This window comes from Mirounga angustirostris, unplaced genomic scaffold (genome assembly GCF_029215605.1).
Source record: "Mirounga angustirostris isolate CCGP_5_RB_7025 unplaced genomic scaffold, mMirAng1.0.hap1 SCAF_7, whole genome shotgun sequence".
Lineage (NCBI taxonomy): Eukaryota > Metazoa > Chordata > Mammalia > Carnivora > Phocidae > Mirounga > Mirounga angustirostris.
In genome coordinates, this window is record NW_026991715.1 from 39,828,375 (window position 1) to 39,855,124 (window position 26,750).

General features: G+C 35.7%; 1 protein-coding gene across 5 annotated transcripts in view; it reads left to right on the forward strand.

The window, feature by feature from the left end:
- TCERG1 (transcription elongation regulator 1) overlaps positions 1–26,750 on the forward strand; it is a 60,857-nt gene that overhangs the window by 11,638 nt on the left and 22,469 nt on the right. For 2 of the 5 annotated variants that reach the window (XR_006793945.3, XM_045894745.2), the window contains exons 5-15: positions 3,285–3,527; positions 7,854–7,916; positions 9,086–9,286; positions 10,000–10,112; positions 10,873–10,961; positions 18,888–19,048; positions 20,716–20,772; positions 21,114–21,180; positions 22,273–22,323; positions 23,672–23,807; positions 24,634–24,723. Coding sequence is in view for 4 of the 5 variants with exons in the window: in XM_045894745.2 (XP_045750701.1) it covers positions 3,285–3,527; positions 7,854–7,916; positions 9,086–9,286; positions 10,000–10,112; positions 10,873–10,961; positions 18,888–19,048; positions 20,716–20,772; positions 21,114–21,180; positions 22,273–22,323; positions 23,672–23,807; positions 24,634–24,723 (1,271 nt within the window). In the remaining variant the exon portion in view is untranslated. The remainder of the gene's footprint in view (positions 1–3,284; positions 3,528–7,853; positions 7,917–9,085; positions 9,287–9,999; positions 10,113–10,872; positions 10,962–18,887; positions 19,049–20,715; positions 20,773–21,113; positions 21,181–22,272; positions 22,324–23,671; positions 23,808–24,633; positions 24,724–26,750) is intronic. The other 3 variants (XM_045894751.2, XM_045894761.2, XM_045894770.2) reach the window with 3 other exon arrangements.

The following is a 26,750-nucleotide window of genomic DNA, read 5'->3' on the forward strand; positions in this document are numbered from 1 at the left end:
CTTAAAAGATTGTCATTAATATTAACACTACTAGTTTTGGGAGGTTTTTGTTTGTATTTTTATATATATGGTACTGCTTAATCTTTAGGCTGAGGTTGAGCCCCAAAATATTTAAATAAGGATTTTATTGATTTGATTATTTTGTTTTGATACTGGTATGAAGATACATAGTTAACCCTATAGGTGATTAGAAGTTGGATTATTTTGCTACCTGGATAATAGATGAGAATAAGAAAAGATGGCTTCAGGGACTTGGGAGTTATTAATGTCTTTTATCCTATAAGAAATATGTGAGAGAGATTAAATCATAACAGATTCAGATTGGATTGGAGTAACTGAAGAAGTAAGGTACACCTAATACAGAGACAGTTTTTTAACAGCTGTGCTTGATATAGTTTAGATAGGTTGGGGGAAAATGCACTTAGTAGGAAGATGTAAATAATGCTTTACATCTTGATTAGCTAAGGTGGATTCTGATATGGAAATATAACTGACAGTTACTAGCTGGCTGAGGGGTTTCCCTTCTCATAGGCTAGTGTTTCTAAAAACCTGTGTGGTAAGGCAGGAAACTACCAGTTTTTATGGGGTACCTGTGCTGGTAATGACAGAAGGAAATTAATAAAAGCATTGCAGTTCTGTGTGGAGGCTCTGTGTTGCTTATGCTTTTGTTCCCTTCCTTCTTAGGAAGGAGAAGTAGTAGTACTTTGTTTTAAAGAAGGTTGGTAGCAGAATACTTTAACTGTCGTATATGTATTCCGTTTCTGTATCAGAGTGGTCTGTCCAGAGGTCCATAGCTGTCTTGCTGCTATGAACTATTCTATTCAGAACTCTGGTTTGTCATTTTTTGCACTGCTGTTCACTGATTGGGAGGCCCTTATTCTAAGAACAGAGTAGCAAAAACATGTTCTTTTTACTGCCCTTAAACATCACTTTTGATGTTCTTTCTGAGTATTCCTGATGCCTGTTTTTATTTCACTTGATTCAGTATCCTGAAGTGTTGTCATACTACAGTCTTAGTATTTCTCCATCTGTTGTAGTAACTTGTCTTTTTTAATTAAGATCTGAGGCTGGATTAGAAGTATATTTGGGGTCTAGCCTTTCACTAGTTATTTTAGCAAAAGGTGTTAGTAGGAGTTTAGTGACCATTAAGTTCTAGCTCCCATTCTCCCAGCTTCCCATTGAATTCTTTCATTGCCTTTATGTCTTTCCTCTCATGACTCATGGCCACTAATCAGATTTAGAAAATCCTGTGTCAGCAGGAGGAGTGGGTTGAGTGAATAACTTTTTGCCATCTCCACGGGTGTTCCTTTCCATTTGAAATTTGATGATTTTGTAACTCCTATTCTTTTCCTGAGTATAGTACTTTTTATCGTACTTCTGATTATATCTAAATATTGTTACCATAACATTTAAAAAAAATGTAATTGTATGAACTGCAGTATAGTCCTGTGGGTAAATGGAAATAAAAATTAAGAAATTTATATTTTAGCCCCAGTTCAGCATAAACTCATTTTATCCTGTGCAAGTTTGTGAAAAATGCTGATGAAATCCTCCTCCTCAGGGAAGTTGGGAAGAATAACTAGACATATTTTCAGCCATTACAGTAGATTACAGATGCTAAGTGGTATATTTATGGGACTGGGCAAATGTTGCATGTGATTTGTATTTTTCACACTGTTATAAAATTATATTAATATGATACTGTACCCTAAGGCTAGGTCTATGCTAGACCAACAATTCATTCCTGGGCCCCTGAAGATACTTGTTTGGCCCTGCTGTCTATTTAGCCAAGGTGAGTCCCTCATTAACAAGTATGAAATTGCTCACATCTTCCCAGCCTAAGTGAGTTTTTCATTATTAGGAGCTGAAAAAAGATAACAAATTTTGTCAGGTGGATTATTGGGTGGCTTGTATTCAATAGCGTGCTTTCCCTTAGAATAAAATTGGCATAAAGATTGGGAATGCACTGTTCTTTTCATTTAATTTGATAAATTCATTCTTAGTCCAGTATAGGTAGTTTAAAAATGAAGTATTTGTTACCAGTGAGTTACCAAAATGAATTTTGTTTTGGAACTAAGTGGGTTATAAATAAATAACAAAAATGTTTTATAATACTTGAGAACGGAAACTTTTTACAAAGTATAAAATACAGATTTTATTTTTTGGGTCACAATTTGATTTTAAATGTGATAAATAGAGATGAAATGTTTTATTTTTGGTACTTAAAAATAATGTATTAGAATCAGATTATCCCAAATTTCATATTCTCCTGGTCTCTCACACTGGAAACATGAGTTATTTTTATTTTTTCTTTTTTTACCTTTTTATTTTGAAATAATTGTAGAGAAACGCAACTTGTTTTTTACTCCATTTGTTCATACTCCGTCATCAGTTATTGCATATCTTTTTCTCACTGTTCTTCCTTGCTTGGATAGTTCCAGATAGGTTGAAATTGATTTTCCCACCTCTGTTCTTCCTTTTCTTCCCATTCATCTGTCAGATTAATTCATCAAATGAACACTGCTTAATTCTCTTCCATACAGAAACCTTCATTTTGCCTCCCCTAGACCTCTCTTATGCTCACAAAGTGACACGAATAACACATGAATGCATTCTTAAAAAAATTTAAGCTCTAATGAACGATATGTAGCAAAATGTGAAAGGCATACACAGATGTAGTACCTACATTTTGGTGTGCATTCTGTTAGGTCAGATTTGTACATTTACCTTAGTTCTTCCCTTTCACTACCCAGTAAAGTGCCGAAACCCTAGTCTTCTGCCAGAGCCTTGTACTTTATGCCTCTGGCCTGCCTTTCCAGCCATAACTCACTGGTTCTTTTGATATGCCTAGTGTTTTACTAGTTGACTGCTTGCTTTGTATTTTCTAAATAATTCCTTGTTGTTATCTCCTCTTTGCTTTTACTCACTTTTCCCACTACTTGCTTATTTTCTCCTCCTACTTTGTCATTGTCCTTGTTGAAATCCTAATCTTTCAAGGCCTGTCATCACAGTATACAATTTTCTGTACCCTCTCACAGTTAGAAATGGTCTTTGCGTCTTGATTTACACTCCTGTACATTTATCCCATTTCACTTTGTATTTTAGTTATTTTTTGTATTTCATTTAACCGACTATTTTCAAGCTTCTTGAAGACAGAGACCTTGTTACAAATTTCTTGCAGTGCATGGAATGGGCCCTTAAATACTGAATGAGTGAATGATGAATGAATATAGCGAAATGGTTTATGAAGGAGTGATACATATTTTTGTTTTATCTTTTATCAGCACCCACAACACAAGATCAGACCCCAAGTTCTGCTGTTTCAGTTGCCACGCCTACAGTTAGTGTTTCAACTCCTGCTCCTACAGCCACACCTGTGCAAACTGTTCCCCAGCCGCATCCCCAGACGTTACCTCCTGCTGTTCCTCATTCAGTACCTCAGCCAGCAGCAGCAATACCTGCTTTTCCACCAGTAATGGTACCTCCGTTTCGTGTTCCCCTTCCTGGCATGCCAATTCCACTTCCAGGTAAACCAATAGATTCTAATAGTCCTTTCCAGCTATGTTTTCATATTGTCAGTTAGTTTGTTCTCATGTGTCTGTTGCATTTGAAATTTGCCTTGAATCTCACCTGTTTGAAATGTTTTTTGAAAGATTCATGGCTAACTGCAATATTTTCTCTTCAGTTTTGGTAACTGTCCTTTTTTTGTTGTTGTTTACATGTCTTAAAATTAGAGCCACATTTGAAGTTACACTCATTTTTGGATAATGGCCTCAGTGAGTTAAAAATGATCATCTTTTCATGTAACTATGTTCAAATGCAATATCTTTAAAGGATTGAGTCTGTGAAGTTGAGAACTTACAAGTCATTACTAGCTAATACAAATTGAGTGATTTTATATATTGTGCCCTGTTCTAAGCACCTTACATGTAATAACTCAGTTTAATTTTTGCAACCATCGTATGAGGTAGGTACACAGACAGATTAAATGACTTGCCCATGGTCACATAGCTGATAAGTGATGATGTTGGGATATGAGCTGAGCACTCCAGACCCGAATACCATGCTCTTAATAACTGTGCTATACTGGGAAGAAAATGTGAATCACTTAACTGTAAGAAATTCATCTAAAGCAAAACCAGAACTTTTCCTTGTAACATGAAGTGAAGTGAAGTATAATTTGCATCATTTAAACATTTAAATAGGTATAGTGAGATTGTGGCGTAGAATTTTTCCTGTAGGGATTAAACAGTGATAGTGTCGGGCATCCTAATTTGAATGCTTTTGGCAAACACATTTAACCCTTAATCCATGGTCTCTTCTCCTAGTATTACAGTTTGAAGCTTTCATACCTTAGCTCAAGTCACAGGTCTAGTGTATAGCAAGGATGGATAGAATGTAGGCCTCTTGTCTCCCAGTTTCATATTCCTCATGCTATCTATTATTGCTGTTTTATTGTACTAGTTTTTATGTAAGAATAGGGTTGTAGTACAGCTGTTTCTTAGATTTGTACACATTTTAAATATCGCTATTGTTCTAATTGTCTTTTTCCTTGTGACTGCTTGGAAAAGAAGCAGCCACTTAGGTATTGCACCTTAGCAAGAAAGAAACCAAAAATTTTAAGAATTAGGGAGGTTTTTTTCCCCTAAGGAAAACCTTTCGCATATTGTTGATGTAGTGTTAGATAATTAAATACCCAATATGTGATGTTTAAGAAACTCAAATCATTTAAAAGTAAGAAGAAAACCAAAAATGTTTCCTCGTACTAGGGATTATCCTTTTTCTAAATTAAATTTTAAGACAAACTGCTGGATAATTGCCTCTGGATATACTTTTGGTAGAAAACCAGGTGATACATGGAGACTAGGTTGACACTGGTCATAAGCTCTCACAGTCTTGCTCTGCTTTGGGATCAAGGACAGTATTCAGACCATATACTGGATTCTGAATCATCTGAAGGAGCTGGGGTTGTGAATTCTGTAGAGAGAAGATTGAGGCATAGCATGGTGATGTTACCGAAGTATTTGAGAGGTTTTGTAAATGGACTTTTGTTTTGCTTTGGAGGTTCTTAATAGGGACCAGTGGGTGAAAAGTACAGAGTAGCAAAACTCATTTCTATAGACTGTTGAATTTTATCACAATAAAATCCCTTTACTTATAGGTCTGTTTTGATATGGTCTTCTCTGACCCTCACCCCATCTTTAAGTTTTAAAACAGATGGTGGTGACCATTTGATCAAGCGAGGTGGTACTTACGAAGTTTAGTAGTAAAAGGCATTTAATAAATGACAGTCACTAATGTCATTTTGTAGGTCATTTGGAAGAGAGCTTGAGTTAGATAATCTGTAAAATTTTGTCCAAGATGCCAAGATTCCTTGAAGAGTTAATGTCTTATAGAAAATAATAATATTTGTTTATATGGTAAGGCATCTTTGATATTATGAATTCATTTTCTCATTTTCCCTTTTAACTCAGTTTTCCAAGGTGCTTTAGTGGGAGAAAAAAAAGGAAAAGACAACTTGTTTTTCTCTTCCCCAAATCTTTTATACACAGCTCTTTTTGTTTCTCTTTATCAATTTGGCAGTAAGGTAGACAGGAAAGATTTGGATGTGATTTATCCTGGAGCTTTAAGTTCTCTCTGTAATAGCAGTGTATGGCTCTAATGAGGATGATTAAGGAAAGGATAATCAAATAAGATGAAGGAAAAGAGTGGAAGAATTAAGTCTAAGACTATAAAATCTTACTTGGAATTTTAAGAAACTTACTGACATCAGAACTATTCAGAATGCTAAATGGAATTTTCTAATTTCCTAGTAGAACATAACTTGAGAATAAAGTTACAGGAAGATTGAATAGATGTTCCCTTTGGATTTTTTTAAATTTTATATTTTAAATTTGTTTATTAGAGCAAGAGCCAGCACGAGCAGAGGGAGAGGGAGATAGAGAATTCTCAAGCAGACTCCCTGCTGAGTATGGAGCCTGACATGGGGCTCCATCTCACGACTCAGAGATCATGACCTGAGCCAAAATTGAGAGTTGGATGCTTAACCAGCTGAGGTACCCAGACGTCCTAGATGCTCCCTTTAAATAGAGGTTTAAAAATTTAGATATGTGGCAGTTTTGTGAGTCTTATGTATGTAGTTACCCTCAAAGAAAACCTTAAGTTTATCTTTTTAGCTTGAGAAGAAACACATATGACCTTTCAGTATGGTCTCTTTGTTGTCAGTCAAATATAGGAGTTCTGTGTTGGCCCAGTTGATCCTTAACAATGGCATTTAGGCCTAAATATGAATAGATTTGATTTTCTTCTGTTTAAGTTGAATAGTTAAAATTACCTTTTGGCGGGTGGTTTTGGAGAACATTGTTTGAGGGAAAAAAAGTTCATGTATTCTAAGAATTGAATTTCCAGGCCTGACTTACTAGGTTCAGTGGTCCTGCAGATGGCAGTATTTATACTAATTTAAACCTAATATGTGGTGTAACTTCTTTAACCAAATGAATTTTTCCATTGCTTTCTTTTAACATTAAGGAAAACAGAACCATACATATGACTTAACTCAGCATGCTTTTATGATCCAGTGCCTTTGTTTTAGTTTCAAAGGTAATAGAAATTTTAGCTCTAATATTCTTTACTTAAAATAGTAAATAAGAAATTAAAGGCATTTTTCAAAAATTGGCAGTATTTTTGTGTGTGTGTGCGTGAACTTAGGTACATTATTTACAAACCCAGGGGTTTAATTTCAGTTTTCAACTCTAAGAGAAATTTCTTTTCCTATACTTTAGTGGGGAAAATAGTATATTATTTTAAATTTTCATTGGTACTAAACTAGGTTTAGTTTTTTCAGCCAAACAAATAGAAATTAAAACTAAGTCCCCCAACTCCTTTTCTTCCTGCGTTCAGCCTTCAGCCTTTTCCTTTAAAAATTTTTTTCTAATTCACACTTAATTTTGGATTTCTTCCATTAATCAGTCTTAGTTTTCCAGCTTTTCCTTTCATTCCCTTTTTATCACCATTGTAATGCATCATGATGAGTCTTCATTCTTCTAAGAACTGTACGTAATTTCCATTCTTTGATACAAGTGCTGCTTCTGTAGTTGGCTTAAATGATAGAGGTTTCTGAACAATCAGCCCATGTAGTCATTAGTGCTACTAAAGGGGCTTTATTTTTCTTCACATGTTAGCCTGCTTGCACACTGTTTCAGGCCTGTGACATTCCACAGAGCAGGTCCTAAACGTGGATATTTTGTCATTAGTTGAATGCTACCCTTCTTTTCATCTCAGCCCTTTTATTTAAAGTATTTGCGTTGGAATTTTGAATCCATCTCATACCTTCCTTCCTTCCTTTCCCTTGTACCCCTCTTTGTCCTGTTGTATTCTTTTTCTCCTTCTGCACGGTTATGCTCCATGCCTCAGCTTCTGCATGTAGTTCCCACTTAGCAGCAGCACAGAGAAGACGTCTTGTCAGTGTCATGCTGCATCTGCCTTTCACTGGTGTCTAAGCAACAGCAGCATGGGTTTGATGTCCTGTGGGGAAATGTCCCACACGAGAACTTGTTATACATTTGTAATGAAGGGGCTCCCTTCATTGAATTTAAACTCTCAAGACTCCTTCAAATACTATCAGAGCTGGTTTGATAAAAAGGTAATTGATGCTATAATGTAGAATTAGTTATCATTGGATTTGGCACCACTTCCCACAAAATGTCAAACAAAAAGAAATTCTCCTCCATTCCTGGTCTTTTTCATTGGAAATAGCATTCTAAATTGTAGTGGTAAATTACTTCCCTGAATCCCAGTGGTAGCCGACATACCATGGCAGCTTTCCAACGTATGCTTGCTTATCCATTTTACAGGTGTAGCAATGATGCAAATAGTCAGCTGCCCGTATGTAAAGACAGTCGCTACCACCAAGACCGGTAATTTTTAAAACCATCTTAGTTTGTTTTGTCTGTAAGTTGGCATGGTAGTGAATGTTGTTGTTTATCCTTTTATTTATTTATTTTTGCCCAAGTGAGTGGATTTTTTTATATTTTTCTTTTTAATGAGCAGTATAAATGCAGTTGTCATATTTGGCCAACACTTAATTTTCCCAATTGCCTGTAGTATTAGCTTCTTTGGTTCACAAAAGCAAATAAGGTCAGATCACTTTATATCTTAATTTTTGTAATAAGTGTAAACAACTTCATTCTCATGTTCATAACATTTAATTTTATTTTTGATGTGTGTTTTTAAGTTAAATATAAAAAAATCATTTCCATGTGTAAAGTGATGTGATTATGCTTGCATGCTAGTGAGTATATGTGTGTGAATATTTGTGTATATAGTATAAATTTACACTTGAAACTTACTGAAGATAGCTACCTGAAACTTAAATTTTGGAATAGGATATGAGGGTTTTTTTTTTTTTTTCAATTTGGATTCGTATATCCTTAATTATTTTTGTGTAATGTCAGCTTGTGTAGCTGTCTTGTAAAAAAAAAAAAAAAATAATTTTGACTTATCTTTTAAAAAACAGAAGAAACTGCCTTTTTTTTTTTTTTTTTAAGGAAAAGACTAAACTGACAGTTAACAGGGACATCTAACTTAATCACTTAGTATATTAACGTGGATTTGATAATAAACTCAGTCATTTACTTTAAAACTGAGAATTTTATTCATACCCTTTTAGGTACCTTAGAACTAGAAAGTAATTTGCCTCAGGAAATATGCTCAGGAAATATGTTTGTTGTCTTGATTTCATTAGAATTTGAGAAATTCTTTATAAAAATATATTTCTCGTCACGTACAGAATGTGTCATGATTTTTATAATTATTGTTAGGACTTCATCATAACTTCAATCCAAATTTTTGACTGTTCTTAAGGTACTTCTTGGGTTGAATTTCTGAATCTAATTGAATTTAGATCTTAGAACTAAACCAGGGAAATAGGGTTAATTAATTAAATCACATTTAAATAAGTTGTTTTTGTTCCAACTGGCTCATTCTTTTATTAATATTTAATAGAAAGATGTAGCTCATATTTTAAAGTTTCATTTTGCTATACAATTTGATACTTGGACCTAACTTTGTATTATTCTTCTTTTAGGTGTGTTGCCAGGCATGGCCCCTCCTATCGTACCTATGATACACCCCCAGGTTGCTATTGCAGCTTCCCCTGCTACCTTAGCTGGAGCGACGGCAGTTTCTGAGTGGACTGAGTATAAAACAGCGGATGGAAAGACGTATTACTATAATAATAGAACATTAGAATCAACCTGGGAAAAACCCCAAGAGCTAAAGGAAAAAGGTATAATTTTAATGACTTGTTGAGACGTAGTAAAAGCTATGATACAATAAATAGAATGCTATTTGAAATTCTGAGTTAATTCCTTTTTTAACACATTTGAAGGATTTACTAATTCTATAGTTGTTGGATTATTTGTATCAAATTGATAAATATGTATTTAAAAAGCTAGTTCCACTTACATATTTGTCCATGATTTTTCCATCTGGAGAAATTAAATTACACATCTGTACACATATATTTCTGTGTTAGGAATTGCATAATTATTCTCCTGTGTAATTACTGAGATTGATAGTACTCTCAGGAAGAGATGTCTGTATTGCATCTGTTCTAAAGAAAGAAATGTAGGCCCTTGGAGTCTTGGATGAAGAAAACTCATATAATTTTCTGTATCACAAGTTCCTGTTTCTTAGTATCTTAGTATCTTGTCCCTTTGAGCAAAATGAATCATTGCTACAAAGGATACGTGAGTGACTTGAAAGACTGTGTCCCTCTGCAGTCAGTGATTTCTTTTCTAGTGACAGTTTTCTGCTGGTATAGCAGGGTATTTGAAGTTGACCAGTACATTATATTGAAATTGATGATACAAAGAAGAACATTTTATCTTTGTGGTTAGTAACTTCTAGTTACGGAATGTCTTAATTGCTTAGTATTTGAAAGTTCTTGGAAAATTACACCAAAGACCACTGAGTGACATTGTCTTAACTTTGTAATAGAAAAATTAGAGGAGAAGATTAAAGAGCCAATTAAAGAACCTTCTGAAGAACCTCTTCCAATGGAGACGGAGGAGGAGGACCCTAAAGAAGAGCCAATAAAGGAGATAAAGGAGGTAAAGGGCCATGACCTGTTAACCTGGGAGCCAGCATTAATTGCTGGGTACAGTTTACTTGTAATTGAAAACCCATCTGATACAGTTTTAGATAATTGTCCTTAGTCTGATTTCTGAAATTTTGGGGTTCTTTGAAGTTTGTAATTCAGTTTTTCCTGTGCAAGTTTCATTAAATTACTTCTTACAGTAAACCAAGGCCCCTAGAAAGAAAAGGCCTTGGACCAGGGCATCGACCCCAATCCCAACCTCCTGATTTATAGACTGGCACATGGTAAAAATTATAAGTACAGATTTATATTTGGGGGATGTTTTATCTGTCTTCTCCTGGCATGGAATGATCTCTATAGAGCACTAAAAGAGCTCTGCTTTTTGGAAGCTTTCTTTATTCAGTGAGGGACTAATGGTAGTCATGTTTTATTAGTAAGGAAGTTAGCAGGAGAAAGAAGTAACCTTAAATGAAGAGGTCTCATCTGATTTTCTATCTTAAGTTCTCCATTTCTGCTCCTAAGCAGATGGTTAGTGAGTCTGTAAGATAGGACCATCTGCTGTTGCTGGGGTCTGCTCTTGTAGAATTCAGCTCTGTCTAGGGAGCAAGGATTTAGAACTTTCTTAGCAATTCCTACTCAGTGTCCTCACTATGCTAGTAACAGACCTTATGTTGGTTGCACTTTGAGGTGTTCACAGTTTTACTTGTATTTGTGTAAGATTCAGGTATAGTGTTATGATACTAATGAAATGGGAGTAACATCATTTCCCATAGGAGCCCAAAGAGGAGGAGATGACTGAAGAAGAAAAGGCTGCCCAGAAGGCAAAGCCAGTAGCTACTACCCCTATTCCTGGTACTCCATGGTATGTACTTGGCTCAGTTAGTAAGTTACTTTATTTCATTCTTGTTTGCTTATTTATTGCCATATTTGGTTGTTACATGGTTTATCATATTAGAAAGAAAAGGTGCTTTAAAAAAATACATGCCAAGTAGACGTTTTTATCTAATGAGTGAGTATTTTGGTTTGTATTTCTTAAAACTCAATTGCTACATTGTCTTTCTCCTTTCATGGTACTGTCCATTAATGTTTATTGTACATAATTATAGACTTGAACTGCTGTGAGATCCTGAATCTCCTTTTTATTGAAATTTTAAAAGTTGATTTTGTACATATGCCCACATACATGATTATATTTATAGAACCGTATAGTCTGTATTTAAGTTTAATTTTTTTATTAAGTCTTCATTTACTTAATTTATTTCTTTTCTTCTTTGGTTTGGTTTTCCCTTTTCTTCTTCTCCCTGTGTCAGCGCTCTTTCCTGTTCCTGCTCCAGCCCTTGTAATCCGTATACAGTCCACATATTGCAGGGAGTTCTTCCTTACATCTTGTGATCTGTTGGTTTCCCTTCATTGTGTTTTCATTGCTTTTTCCTTTCTGTTTTTGTTATTTAAAAAATAAATATGTTACATGGAGACTCCGTCTAAATGTTATTGTTGCATCCCCTTGGTACTGTTTCAGTCTCCTGTTCCTGAACTTCTTGCAAACTAGCAAGTATATGTAGAGACCTGATCAGATTCACATGTGATCTTTTTGGCAAGACTAGTTCAGAAGTGGATGGCAGTGTCTGGAGACATTTTTGGTTGTCATAACTTGGAAGGGATTAATAGCGTGTAGCCTCTAGTTGTTAGAGGGCAGGGATGCTCCTAAATATCCTACCAGGTACAGGAGAGCTCCCTATAAGAATTAATTATTTGGCCCAAAATGTCAGTAGTGCTGAGGTTTTCACAAGAATGAGTTGGTTTGAGTAATACAAATTCATAGATTTAAATACATTTTCTTTGCTTCCATCTGTTATTATTATTACTGAAGTTCAATTGTTTCATCTTGGGCTGGGTGAAGCCTCTTAAGGTTGACTGGGGTTTTTTGTTGCAACCCTGTCTTTGATACCTTTCTTGTTTTCTACTCTGATAAAGATGTTCCTGGCTTTCTCATGTATTTCCTGTCTCAGACCTAGATTTGGCCATTTTGCTTTTTGTGGGACGTGGCATTTATAGGATCTAGGGATAGTTGTTATTACTGAATTAAGTCATTATTTTTAGACCTCTTTGGTAGACACAGATTGAAGATGCACACATTTAAAGATACATCATGTGTTCATATTACTTGCAGTTCAGATTTACAAGGTTTTTACTGAATCTCATTATCTATTTTAATTCAGCATCCCCTTTCCTGCTCAAAATCTTTTGCTGAGTGATAGCAACATAATTACTCATTTGCTTTTCTCACACACAAGTCACAGAATTATAGTACCAGCACTGTCACTAACAGTGTGATACTGAAGACACTTTTTAACCTTTGTTATCCTCACCCCACCCCACCCCCCTGTTGTTTTTTTTTTTATTTTCAAGGTATGTCACTCCAGGGATTTGTAGTCAAATACTATGTTTTAAAGGCATTTGGAATAATTGTATTCTGTATATTTCATTCCACCAACTTGATACATAGCCTCATTTTAAAAAATTAGTAAGCAAAATATTTACCTGGATCCAAAATCAAAGTTATGGAAACAGTCTATTTAAAGAATATGTTCCTAGGTTGTGGTTTCTGAGTTTGAGTTTTGTACATGAAAAGCCAGTAATTACCTCCGAACCCCACCAGTCTGAAGCTTTGTGGACCCTCATCAGTTTTCAGGTTTGAGTCTGTCCCCAGATTAGTGGAATTTCTTTTGGAATTTGTTTAATTATTGCTTCTCTTTATCTGTTTGTTTTTCCTTTTCTGGAACATTTGTTATTTGCATGTCAAGTCTCTTATATTTATCACCCTCTAAACCTCTCTTTCTGTATGTTTTATATCTATGGTTTTTGTGTCCTGCTTTCATTTATTTTCTCACTAATCTTGATATTATTAGAAAAGAATATGTGAATCCATAGAAACATATAATATGAAAGAATTATATGGAGGAAAAAATTAAAGAATTCCACTTTCCCCAAGCCTCATTAATGAAAGTTTGGTTACATATGCCTTCTGGACCCTTTGTTGTTTTGTGGACACGTGTACAGAGTTGTATGTGTGGTGTGCATGCATCTTAAAGTGTCTCAAAAACTGTATTCGTCAGTGGTTTTTACTAAATATGTCTCAAATTTTGCTGTTTTTGTAAATATAAATCTGTGTGATAGCATAGTTTTCTGTAAATGCAGAGTTTTTCTATAAGTGGATGATGAGGTTGTCCTCCCATCCCCCCCACATTAACAAAAGTTGCTTTTGCAGTTTAGAACATCCTTGTACATATTTCTTTGTGAACACATGCAAGTATTTCTGTTGGATTAATTCCTAGAGGTGAAATTGAATCAAGTGATACTGTTATTTAATATTTCCGTAGATAATGCTAGGTTGACCTCAGAAAGGTTTTGGTGCGGAGTGGGGCGGGGCAGGGCAGGCTGGACTGTGCCAGTTAATATTCCCAGCAGTAGCCTCAGTACCAGTTTTCTCTCCCTCTTACCAGTGTGGCATATTCTATTTAAATCCTTGGTAACCTTTTGAGAAAAAGATTCCCATTACGTGTTTTCAGAATGCTGGTGTAATTCAATTTATTTCATGTTCATTGGCTGTGGATTGCTTCCTTCACAGTTTCCCTCATCTTTTTTATGGACTTGTCTTTTTCTTAATGATAGGAGAGAGTTTTTTTTTTTTAAGATTTTATTTATTTGAGAGCGAGATAGCTCGGGGAGGGGGTAGGGAGAGGGATAAGTAGACTCCCTCTTGAGTGTGGAGCCAGGTGCAGGGCTCGATCCCACGACCTTGAGATCATGATTTGAGCTGAATTTAGGTGCTTAACCTACTGAGCCACCCAGATACCACAGAAGAGACCTTTTTATGCATGCTATTAACCCCTTTGATTTATTACATACATTATACTTTTTCCCTACCTGTTGATTATTGTTTTGATGTCTTGTCGCACATAAATTTTGTATTTCAATGAGATCAAATTTATTGATCTTTTATTTATAGCTTCTAGGTTCTAGGTATTTCTTAGGGACTGTCCCTCACCCCCCAGTGCAACTATATGTTCCTGGTGCTTTTATAGTCCATGTGAATACATGTAAGATAACTGCTTGTGTAAATTATTTTCCAGGTTCTGTCAGAGAAAAATGTGTTGTCAGTAGAACTTTAATTCCTTAATTTTTTTCTATTTCTCGTAAAATGGGTAAATGCTAACTTTAAGCAAAACAAATTACTCGGGGTGGCTGGCTGGTACATTCGGTGGAGCATGTGACTCTAGATCTTGGGGTTATAAGTTTCAGCCCCATGTTGGGTTTAGAGATTACTTAGAAAAAAAAAGAAAGGAGACACAACAAATTTCTTAGCTAATAAGCAGGCTGTGCCACTTCATTTGGATAGTCAGATTTTTATTAGTGTTTCTATCTCCTCATAGCTTTAAATGTTGTTCTTGAAGTAACTGTTTCTTTAGAGTTAAGAAGCTAAGTGTAAAACATGAAGTTTCATATTTTCCTTACCAGTATTGGGATTTTTTTTTTTTCCTGGTATTTTACAGCATTAGTTTGACTCTTTAAAATAAAGAGAGATCAAAATTAGAAGCATTTTTTATTCCTTAGGATCAGTAAACTTCAGTTTCTTGTCTAAGAGAGTTTTTAATGTTTTGACAAAAGTTTTTAAAGGTTATGGACTGGGACGCCTGGTGGCTCAGTCGGTTAAACGTCTGCCTTCAGTTCAGGTCATGATCCTGGGGCCCTGGGATCGAGTCCCGCATCAGGCTCCCCGCTCAGTGGGAGCCTGCTGTTCCCCCTGCTTGTGCTCTCTCTCTCTTTGACAAATAAATAAATTAAATCTTTTTAAAAAATAAAGGTTATGGACTAATTGTGGTTTTTCCATTGCTCACTGAGATTGCATCCTAGAGCTTTAGCTTGCAGTTACTTTTACAGTGTCCTGCAGAGTGCACGGTGAGGGCTGCCTGTATTTGCCGTGCTTTCCTTGTGTATTCTCTGTATTGGGTTTTAACTTAGGAAAATTGATCTTTCAAGTTTTACTCACTTTTTCATATACTGAGAATGGCACAGGGCCACTAGTTAATTAGCTCTCGTGTTTCTGTAGGTTTTTGTTGTTTCCAGAGCTTTTTGCTCCGGTATTTTATTATGAAAAAGTTGAAACCTATAGAAATGTTGAAAGAATGTTTGTAGAACAGTGAGCACCATATACTGACCTAGCTTCTACAATTAACATTTTATTCTATTTGCGTTATTATTTATTTACCATCTCTCATTGCATCTGCCAATCATTTTTTTGATAGGTTAAAAGTTGCACATATTAGTACACTTCATCCCTAAACATTTTCTCATGCGTATATGCATATTAGCACAGGCAGTTTTTTTTTTTTTTAAAGACTTTATTTATTTATTAGAGAGTGAGAGAGAGTGAGTAGAGAGGGAATGGGACACGCAGGCTCTGCTGAGCGTGGAGCCCGATGTAGGGCTCGATCCCATGACGCGTGAAATCATGACCTGAACTGAAATCAAGAGTCAGATACTCAACGGACTGAGCCATCCAGGTGCCCCAGCACAGGGCAGTTTTTTGGTACAAGAATTCTTTGTTCATAATTTTTCTGTTAGTTCTGAAATGTTCTGACAGCGTCTCCACATTTATCGTTAGGACTGATGGAGTATATTAGCACACTTTGGTGTTTTGAAGCCTGCATGAATTAGTAAAATGGCATCTCTTTCCTAAAGTAGTTAGTGTTGTTAATAATTAAATAGTGTTTTAGAAACTGGCATAGAAAATTTAGGGTCGTTCCCCCCCCCCCCCCCAGTAAAGTTAAACATGTGTCAAGATGGCTTAAGTATCTCAGGATTGTTCTTTTTTTAATTTTTTTTTTAAGATTTTATTTTTAATCTCTACACCCAATGTGAGGCTTGAACTCACAACGCCAAGATCAAGAGTCACATGCTCTCCCGACTGAGCCAGCCATGTGCCCCTCTCAGGATTATTCTGATGGAACATAGTATATAACATATGCTTACCCCACACCTGCTTTTATTTATTTATGTTTATAAAGATGTATTTATTTGAGAGTGAGAGAGAGAGTGCATGAGCATGAGCAACAGGGGCAATGGGAGAGGGAGAGAGATTCCCTAGCCGACTCCGTGCTGGACATGGGGCTCGATCTCACCACCCTGAGATCATGACCTGAGCTGAATCTAAGAGTCAGGACACTTAACTGACTGTGCCACCCAGGGGCCCCCACACCTGCGCTTAAAATTAATTGTAAAGAGAGGTCAAAAGTAGAAGTGTTTTGTTTTCCCGACGATCACTGAGCCTTGTTTTTTTGTTGGATTCCATGACAAAAAAAATGCATCTAGTCCCATTTCCATAAAAGATTTTGATTTAGTAGTACATTATACATTTTCTCACTTTTAAAAAAAGATTTTATTTTTAAGTAATATCTACACCCAGTGTAGGGCTCAAACTTAGAACCCCGAGATCAAGAGTTGCATGCTTTTCCGACTGAGCCAGACAGGAGCCCCCATTTTCTCATTTTTTTGTGTTACTTAAGTAAAATTGAAGTACGATGAGCAGAAATACTTGAACTTCATTTCCACAATCAAAATAAACATTTCCGGTAACCCTCAAAGTTTTCTTGTGTCCCTTTGTTATGCATCCCTCCTTCTAATCCCATCCCTAAGGATCCTTCTGTTTTCTGTTATTTTAGATTACTTTATATTTTCTAGAATGTTATGTCAAGAATCATGTATACTTTTTTTGTCTAGCTGCTTTTTAAAAATATGACAAGTATTATTGAGATGATTCACATCCCATACAGTTCACTCATTTAAAGTGTACAATTCCATAATTTTTAATATATTCACAGAGTTGTGCAGCCATTACCATATTCAGTTTTAGAACATTTTCATTAGCCATTTTCATTCCCATTCCCCCCCCTTTTCCCCCCACGCCCCAGAACTTTAAGAATGTTGTTTTACTTTGTTCTTGCCGCTATGGTTTCTGGTAAGAAATCCAACGTCATTGGACTTGTTCCCCTGTTTGTGGTGTGACATATTTAGAAACGGGCGTAGAAAATTTAGGGTAGGTTTTTTTTTTTTAAGTAAAGTTAAACATCTACGTAAGTGGCATTTATGTAAGGCATTTTGATATAGTCCCTTAGGTTTCCTGAAAGCCTATTGATTCTTTTTTTCCTCTCTTTATTCTTCAGGTGGGATAATTACTGATGTACTTTTAGTTCACTGATAATTCCCTGTCATCTCCATTCTGTTCTTGAGCCAATCTAAAGAAATTTAATTTCAGTTGTGTATTTTTCTTCTTCTCTTTTTAATTTTTTAATTTAATTTAATTTTTAATTTTTAATTTTTTTAAAGGTTTTATTTATTTATTTGACAGAGAGAGACACACAGCGAGAGAAGGAACACAAGCAGGGGGAGTGGGAGAGGGAGAAGCAGGCTTCCCGCTGAGCAGGAAGCCTGAAGCGGAGCTTGATCCCAGGACCCTGGGATCATGACCTGAGCCGAAGGCAGACGCTTAACGACTGAACCATCCAGGCGCCCCTTAATTTTATTTTAATGTATGATATTGTTTCAGGTGTACAATATAGTGATTCAGCACGTCCATACATTACCCGGTGCTTGCGACAAATGTACTCCTTAATCCCGATCCCCCTACCCACCTCCCCTCTGGTAACCACCAGTTTGCTCTCTGTAGTTAAGAGTCGTTTCTTGGCTTGTCTCCTTTTTTTTTTTTCTTTTTCCTTTGCTTCAGTTGTGTGTTTTTCATCTAAAGTTTTTGGTTTTGTTTTTTTGCAGTTTCTGTTTCTCTAATGAGAACTGTGTTTTCATTTCAAGTTTTTTTTTCTTCGTCTCATGAACTCTAGTTATAATTGCTGCCTGAAAGTCTTCGATTTTCTCAACAATAGAGGTTTTATCTGATATTTTCAACATCTAGATCAGCTTGGCTTGGCAGCTGTTGATGAACTTGTCATTATCTTGCCATAAGTACCTGGTTTCTATTGGGAGTTTTCACTGCCTGTGCTGCCACCATCATGTACTGTGTGACTGGGGGCCCTTAGGGCAGAGGTGTATGGGAGGAAAAATGGGAAATTTACACCCTTGCAATTGCTGCTGTAAATATTAACTCTCTTCCATACTTATATTTATTTTTTAAAACCTGTACACAGTCCTTACATTCTTGTTTTTTCTATTTTGTCTGAATTTCTTGTAATGAACAGGAACAATGAGCTCTAGTGGGCTCTGGTGTCATAGTGCAATCAATAGTTCTTACTTTTTATACCAGATATAGTAAGATATTAAAGACTTCATAGCAGGTTGCATTTGAGTATGTAAAATTCTGATTTGGTAAGAAATACTAAGAAGTATTACATAATAGGTATTGTGCTGTGGTCTTTTCTTTAGTTTTAGAACTGCTAAATAGCATTCTTATTTGTTGCCATTGAATTCATCCTTTGTGATAGCTTAAAATATAACACTCTCAGACTGAGCCAGCTACACCAAGTTCTTGAGCACTCTAACCACTGATTATGAATTACTTTGCTTTTCTTGGTTTTTCTCCATTAAAATATTGAACTGCTGTTCTAATCTTAGCCACTCAGCTCTCCTCCAGAAATTGTATTTGGCTCTGTAACTATTATTAAATACAAAGGTGTCCTCACCACCCCTCCACCTCTCCTTTAGGCAGGATGTCAGTAAAAGACTTACCTATCAAATATGTTCCATAACAGAAGAAACTGATACTTGAATCAATTCGTAGGTGTGTTGTTTGGACTGGTGATGAGCGGGTCTTCTTTTATAATCCTACCACCCGTCTTTCTATGTGGGACCGACCTGATGATCTGATTGGAAGGGCAGATGTTGACAAAATTATTCAGGAGCCTCCTCATAAAAAAGGAATGGAAGAAGTGAAGAAACTAAGTAAGTTTTAAATTAGGAATTTATCCTCTAATTTTATTATTCTTTTAATATTTTTACAGAAAATTTGAGGCCACTTAGGAAGAAAACTTGCTGTTTTCAAGGAATATAAGAAATTGAGAAATGGGAAATAGACCGTTATGCTAGCTTGAGTTCAGTAGTAGAGATACTAAAAATTAGAAAGTTTGGGCAATTACTTCTTTGTAAAATATTTACATGTATATTTTTTTTAACTTACTGTCCTTGTCAAGATTTTTAGTTAGTCCAGGTTATGTTGGTTCTGCTTAACATTTGCTCTGTGCTTACTTAAAATATTAACACACTCCTCAGTGAGTCTCTCAGCACTTTTTATAACTAGTAATATATTTTTTGAATAATCAGAACTGTACAGAGTATTTTAAAAATATTGTTTACTAAATTTTTATAAAATACAAAATTTTGTAAAGTTATAAAAGCTTACTCTTTTAAAGATTTATTTATATTAGAGACAGAGAGAGTGTGTATGCAGTACGGTGGGGGCGGGGGGGGTGGGAGGGGCAGAGAGAGGAGAAAGAGAATCCTAAGCAGATTCCCTGTTGAGTGCAGAGCCCAACACAGGGCTCAATCTCATGACCCCAAGATCATGACCTGAGCTGAAATCAAGAGTTGGACACTTAACTGACTGTGCCACCCGGTCGCCCCAAAAGCTTACTCTTTTCAAGTAGATGAAATTTAGGGAATAAAAGCCTTATTCCTGACAATAGAGAGACAAACTTAATATTAAGAGATTATCTTTTGGGGTACCTGGGTGGCTCAGATGGTTAAGCGCATCTGCCTTCGGCTCGGATCGTGATCCCAGGGTCCTGGGATCGAGCCCCACGTCCGGCTCCTGGCTCAGCGGGGAGCCTGCTGCTTGCTCTGCCTCTCCCCCGGCTCGTGCTCGCGCTCGCTCTCTCTCTCTCTCTCTATCCCTGTGTCTCGAGTGAATAAATAAAATCTTTAAAAAAAAAAAAAGATTATCTTTTAAGGTACCTTGTGTTCAGACAGCATTTCAGTAGATATAATGGACACAGATATTGTTATATAATTTTTATTGCATATTTTTTATTGGTAATTTGCCGTCATATTGACATGATTGTGTTTTTATAGAACCCCCCCCCCGTGTGCTGTAGCAGCATAAATGAATCACCTAATACTTCCAATGAAATGAATCCAAATATATGTCCTAATAATTGAGCAATCTTGATGGGTTATATATATGTGGTGCTACATTTTTTGCTTGTAAGTCATTTGCAAATCAGTGAAACTTTGCCTGCCTAGTGGTAAAGTCACTAGGCACCATTTTTCCCTTCAGCAGTATCTGTTTTATAGCTGTGATATTGATGATACTTTATAATCCTAGTGTTGAATTATACCAAGGAGGTATGAGATTTGCTTTTGTTTTTATGACTGTTTTCAAATATTCAATTCAGTTATTTGATAAATACATGTCTCATGAATAAACATTTCAAAGTGAATTAGAAATTTAAAGGGAAGATTAATTTAGGAAGTTTAGAATTGTTTAATATTTTATAAAGGAGAGAGTATTATGGGATGGGTATTTTATATAAACAGTAACTTTTTAAAAAAGAAAATATTGTGTAATATGTGCATGTAACTATTCATAATAATATTTGATGTATTTTTGCCAGGACACCCGACCCCCACAATGCTGTCCATCCAAAAATGGCAATTCTCTATGAGTGCAAGTGAGTAAACTATAGATTGTAGTTACCTTTTTCTTTTTAAGATTTTATTTATTTATTTGGGAGAGAGGGAGAGATAGCATGAGTGGGGAGGAGAGGGAAAAGCAGGCACCCCACTGAGCAGGGAGCCCAGTGCGGGACTCATTCCCAGGACCCTGGGATCATGACCTGAGCCGAAGGCAGATGCTTAACTACTGACTGAGCCACCCAGGCGCCCATGTAGCTACTTTTTAATACTATTAAAGCAAGTGTTCTGGTAGTTGCTAGAAGGATTCAGACTTAAATGTTTAAATTGTTGCTTGCTGAATTTTATTCTGACAAGGTTTTTAAATTTGATCTTACAGTTAAAGAAGAACAAGAATTAATGGAAGAACTTAATGAAGATGAACCTGTTAAAGCCAAAAAACGGAAGTAAGTAATACTTATAGTTCATGTAATTCAGGTAGATTATAATACTATTTTAAAAGTTATTAGGTCCCAGTCAGTTTGTGGTCGGGACAGGTAATGTGTATTTTAGGAGACAGAAGTCTTGATTTGCTAAGGCCTAATATTAGAAAGCTTTTCTTTAGATGTAGAAATGGTGTCCCTTCTGTTGCTAGATGTGCAGAATACTTGATTACTTCAATACTTGATTACTTAAAAAAGTATTATAAAGCCAAGTGACATTTTAGGAATTAGATGATAAATTATTTTCAGACATTCATTAAGCCTGAATTTTATAAAAAAATGAATGTCCTCCTTAATGTAGACCCCAACAGACACCATTCCAGAAATTTCATAAATATAGACACACAGACTTCTCTCTGTTTTTATGTACTTGTCACTTAGCCAGTCCTTGAGTCTGTGTCATTACTACCTGGTGAAGAGGGAACCTGTGAGCTTAGAAAATGCTTTGGGAGAAAGAGATTGCCATAAGCAGGAGCATTAGGTTGGCCAGTGCTCTGTAATTGGGTAAAATATGAATGTTTCTAATTATGGGGGATGAAAGGCTTGGGTAGATGGTATTTGTGTGTGGGTGGGGGAGGAATGGGACCATTATTTAGCAGCAAAAAGGAAAGTTTGACGACATTATTAGGAACTGGATGAACCGTAGTCCTTATCTAAAAAGGACAGATTGAATGCAGCCAAATTATGGCAAAGAAATCAGGAAGACAGCCCCTTGGAAGGGTGGTTCTTTTTAAAAAGTCGTTAACAACAATGTTAAATTAAGATATTAAAGAGAGTCACTCATAATCAACCGAAGTAACATAGCTGTTTTCATTTTTGCAGTTGACTTTTTAGTTCTTGACCAAATATGTAAATATTAGTTGTAATCAACTGATTTTGAGTCCTTAAATAAAATGTAGAATAAGACATTTGTTTTCTTAATAGTTATAAATGACTGTATTCATTCTGTTTATATAACCATAATTTTGGATGTTCCTACAATGTTAAACTTTTAGGTTGTTTTTAATTGTTTGTTCTTATAGACAACTCTGTAAGGTTTTTAACTGCTTTTATCAGGAGAATGTCAAAGAAGTCCTTTATGTGGATTGCCCGAGCTTCTCTATTTAGGTACAAAGTTAAAAGCCTATTTTTCCTGGCTTAGTTTTTCTTTATTTCTTTTATTGAGATAGATAGTGATAGTTTGTATTGTGACATTTCCATTTAGTGTAATTCTGTAAAGGTTATTTGTTTTCATTAGTTATATTTCTTGGATGTCTTAATTATTTAAATAGTTCTTAAATAAATTATTATAAGAGGGTATATTGTTTGGCAAATTACTTTTACCTGTTTGTTTTGTGCATATCTTAGGTCACAGACTATCTCGCTAAGTTCCTGCAGGTCACGGACTATGTCTTCTATTTCTTTTGATTCATTCTCTAAGTTGCTAATTACCTCTCACTTAACATGTATATGTGGGTTAGCCTTAGTTCCATTTAAATCTGCTGGGCTACCTTCACTTCCCTATATAGCATGCTTTTGAAATTGATGATGTTTTGTTTTCCTGATTCCCTTAAGTTTGTGTAGGGAATATGAACCAATTTTATTTTTATACTTAGCAGATCATATTTAAGAAGGAAGATCTGCTCAGACACACCCGAATATTATTGAATTACTTACTGTTTTGGATTATTCACATGAACGGGCCTTCTTCATAGTGCAGATGTTTGAGAGGTGACTCGATTTCATGTTTACAATCTCACTTGAGTGAGAGCAACAGCAACGTTGTCCTTAGCCCTGAGGTGCATTTTTTGAGGAAAAAGAAGTAGTTTAGTCATTGGTGAACAGTTGTAATTCCATCTAACTACTCCTGGGCCTATGTTGCTCTCTGGGACCTGTCCTTCAACTTAAATCTCAACTTACCACCCAGAAAGTGAGTAAAAAAGATGTCAGGTAGGTAAGGTATATATCTCACATACCCAAATGGCCAAGTTTGCAGATATTTTCATTTTATTTTCAAAATGAATATTTGAGATTACTAAGACTTATCCAATTTTTATTAGATTAAGAAATATTTTATGCATCTATAATGTAAAACATTTTGGAAAATACTGTATCATTTCAAGAACTAAAAATTACATTTTGTGCTGTTTGTTTCTAACCCATAGAGTTTTACTGCAATGTTAGTTTTTTGTTTTTGTTTTTGAAAGTAAGGTAGTTTATTCTGTGTATCGGGGAGAGACAGCACAACAATATAGCCATTGTAACATCATTAGAAGCTCATTGTAACTTTATTATTATTATTATAATGGAAGTTGCTTATCCCTTAGAGTTCATTTGAAACCCTCAATATAATTTTTTTTGCCAAAAATATGCTGCTCAGTAGTGAGTCTTGAATATTCCATTGATGTAAAGATTTTAGTAAGATTCCTTATTAATATTTTGTCAGTTGATGCCTTATATTTTATTTTTTCTATAGGAGAGACGATAATAAAGACATTGATTCAGAGAAAGAAGCTGCGATGGAAGCTGAAATTAAAGCTGCCCGAGAAAGGGCCATTGTCCCTCTGGAGGCCAGAATGAAGCAGTTCAAGGACATGCTGCTAGAGAGAGGGGTCAGAAAACAATCTTTGGGGGAGATATTTCTGTTTTGTATAAGTAATATAAATATGTCTTGCTAAAAGGTCAAGTCTAAGGTTAGTGCTCATGTTGTCGGGGGGGGGATAAGGGAAGCCTATCAAATTACTGTACTCTCTCAAACAGCCTTTTTCTTGGCCCATCCTATCATGTTTAACTAAATGCCATTTTACTATCCTTTTAAATACAAATAACATTTAACATTTATTGGGTCATTACATTTTGGTGAGTAATATAAGATGAGTATTAACAGAGTATTAACATTACAGAATGGCGGACTACGTGGGATAGGTAAGGCATATATAATTCTTTAATACTTCCCAGAATGGTTTTGGTTAAAGGAGAACTGGTACTTTATGATATTATTAATAAAGCTTAATTGAGAGGGGGTTTCAGCCTTTTGGTTCACATATTCACATATTCATTTGAATAAGTATATTTGTTCAATTTAAAATCACAACATTGTTCACAAGATTGGAGAAAGCCTGGGATATCAAAATGCAAATCTTCAAGGCTTTTTTTGATGTACTGATTTTTAAAATGTCACACAGTAGTGGTTATTTTAATGACTAATTAAGTGTGTGTTATTTCTATGTAATATAGAAATGTTCAGAGCCAATTAGTGTGGAAATTTGCTGTTGCTAGCCTCCCACTGCTTGTCATTTATTAGTGATGGAAACTTCAGTATGGTTTTTATTATGTCTCCTTTTTAAGCAGATGTCCTGTAGATTTCAAGGAAAATTATATGACCTTTATGTTTTTAGAGCCAACTTAATTATGAGGCAATACATTTTTATTTTAAAGGTGTCTGCTTTTTCAACATGGGAGAAGGAGTTGCACAAGATAGTTTTTGATCCTCGGTACTTACTTCTCAATCCTAAAGAGAGAAAACAGGTAAAAGGAAAATAATTATTTAAGAAATGTATATCCCTTAGCAGCATAATTTTTAAAATGTAAGGAATAAAATACCATCCTTTCCTCCACCGGGTAACACAGTACTTTAAAAACATAGTCTTATATCTTAGAAACAGTTACCGACTATGTGGACATTTAAATAGTTAGTTTTGCCTTTATTATGGATGTGGCTGTTGCTTCATCAGCGTTTTGTCTTTATGCCTCATACATGCTGAGGTTTTATCTAAAGTTTTCAAAATGCATTTCATTGTGCTTATTAATTTACTTTTTCTTGGGCAAATGCTGCAAATTTAGAGTAGAAAAAGAAAAGTACAGATGAATGGAAAGGAAAACGAAACACCGACAATCTTACCCAACTGATGGGACCATGATTGGATACTGGTGTTCTGACCTTCCTGTTAGTGCCAATATATATGTATGGGAGTGTGTGTTTTGTAGATAGACAACATTCAAAGACCTGTTTACGTTTCATGGGTACATTCTACATCTAAGTGGCAACTGTTAAATATCTTTTCGTTATACACTTAAAGAGTTGATAGATACTTGAGGGTGTCTGCTGAACTAGAGTTAACATGAATTAGAGTCGCCTCTTACTGAGTTGCCATTGATTCCCATGGTGACTCAGCAATATGTATCATCTCACAATGATTGCTTCTTCCTCTAAAGCATTGCACACTTTCAACTTACATAGTTTCTGAGTTACCTGGACCACCCAGACAGGGATCTCTTTAGAATGGTGAGTATGTTGAACCACTTGCTATAGGGCTGTTGAGTTACAGGATTTCATTTGGTAGTCTGTCCTTTATATTGACAATTGAACAGTTGGAATAATTCTCTGCACTGCTTGTGCCATTATGCATGTAGGTCTCATCACAAACTTTTTATGATGAGAGGACATTTATAGTGTGCCAGACATGTATTTTGTATGTGTAATAGAAAAGCATGACTTCCAGATATATTTGCATCTGCATTTCAAGCATAGTAGGGTTTTTTGGTTTTGTTTGTTTTAAACTGTGTGATGGTCTCATTCTCTCCTGGGTTGATGGCCCTATCGAGAAGTATAAATCAGCCTTGATTCTTTACTTCTCCCCATTGCACATTTCAAGTCTGTCAGCAAAATCTGCCTCTAAAAGGTTGTAAATACAACTTCTTATTCACCATTTCTCCCAGTATTACTGTATTTCGAGGCACCATGATCATTTCTCAGCATGTAGAGCCTTGTAGCCTCTGACTGATATCTTTTTTTTTTTTTTTAAGATTTTATTTATTTATTTGAGAGAGAGAGAATGAGAGACAGAGAGCACGAGAAGGAAGAGGGTCAGAGGGAGAAGCAGACCCCCTGCTGAGCAGGGAGCCCGATGCGGGACTCGATCCCGAGACTCCAGGATCATGACCTGAGCCGAAGGCAGTTGCTTAACCAACTGAGCCACCCAGGCGCCCTCTGACTGATATCTTTGCTTCCTTCTGTTCTTGCTTTCTCTATAGTCAAGTTCTTTTTCCACATGGCAGCCACACTAATTTTAAAGTTTAAGTGACAGATTAAGGTATTGTTACTGTTCCCTTGCTTAAAAAATGTCCAGGGCTTCCCATTTCATTAGGATAAAATTGAAATTCTTTATGGTTAACAGTCTTAACTGCATACTTCTTGAAGCTCTTTTCTTAGATTTATTCATTCTGGCCACACTTCCTTTGTTATGCCTTGAACAAGTAAGGCACATTCTGGTACTTCTCTCTGTCTGGAATGTTCTTCCCCCAGGTGTCTGTGTATGCTCTATCATTTTATTCAGGTGCTTGTGCAAATGTCTTCTGATCAATGTATCTCTTTGCCTTCTTTCCTTTATAGCACTCATAGCTCTGATTATCTAAAATTATCTTATCTTCTGTCTCCTCCTACTGCAGAATATAAATTCTGAGTGCTGGAACTTTGTTTTGTTCATTGTTGTATGTGTAATGCCTGGAACAATGCTTAACCTAAATATCTCTGGAGGTGTACTTTAAAATTTTTG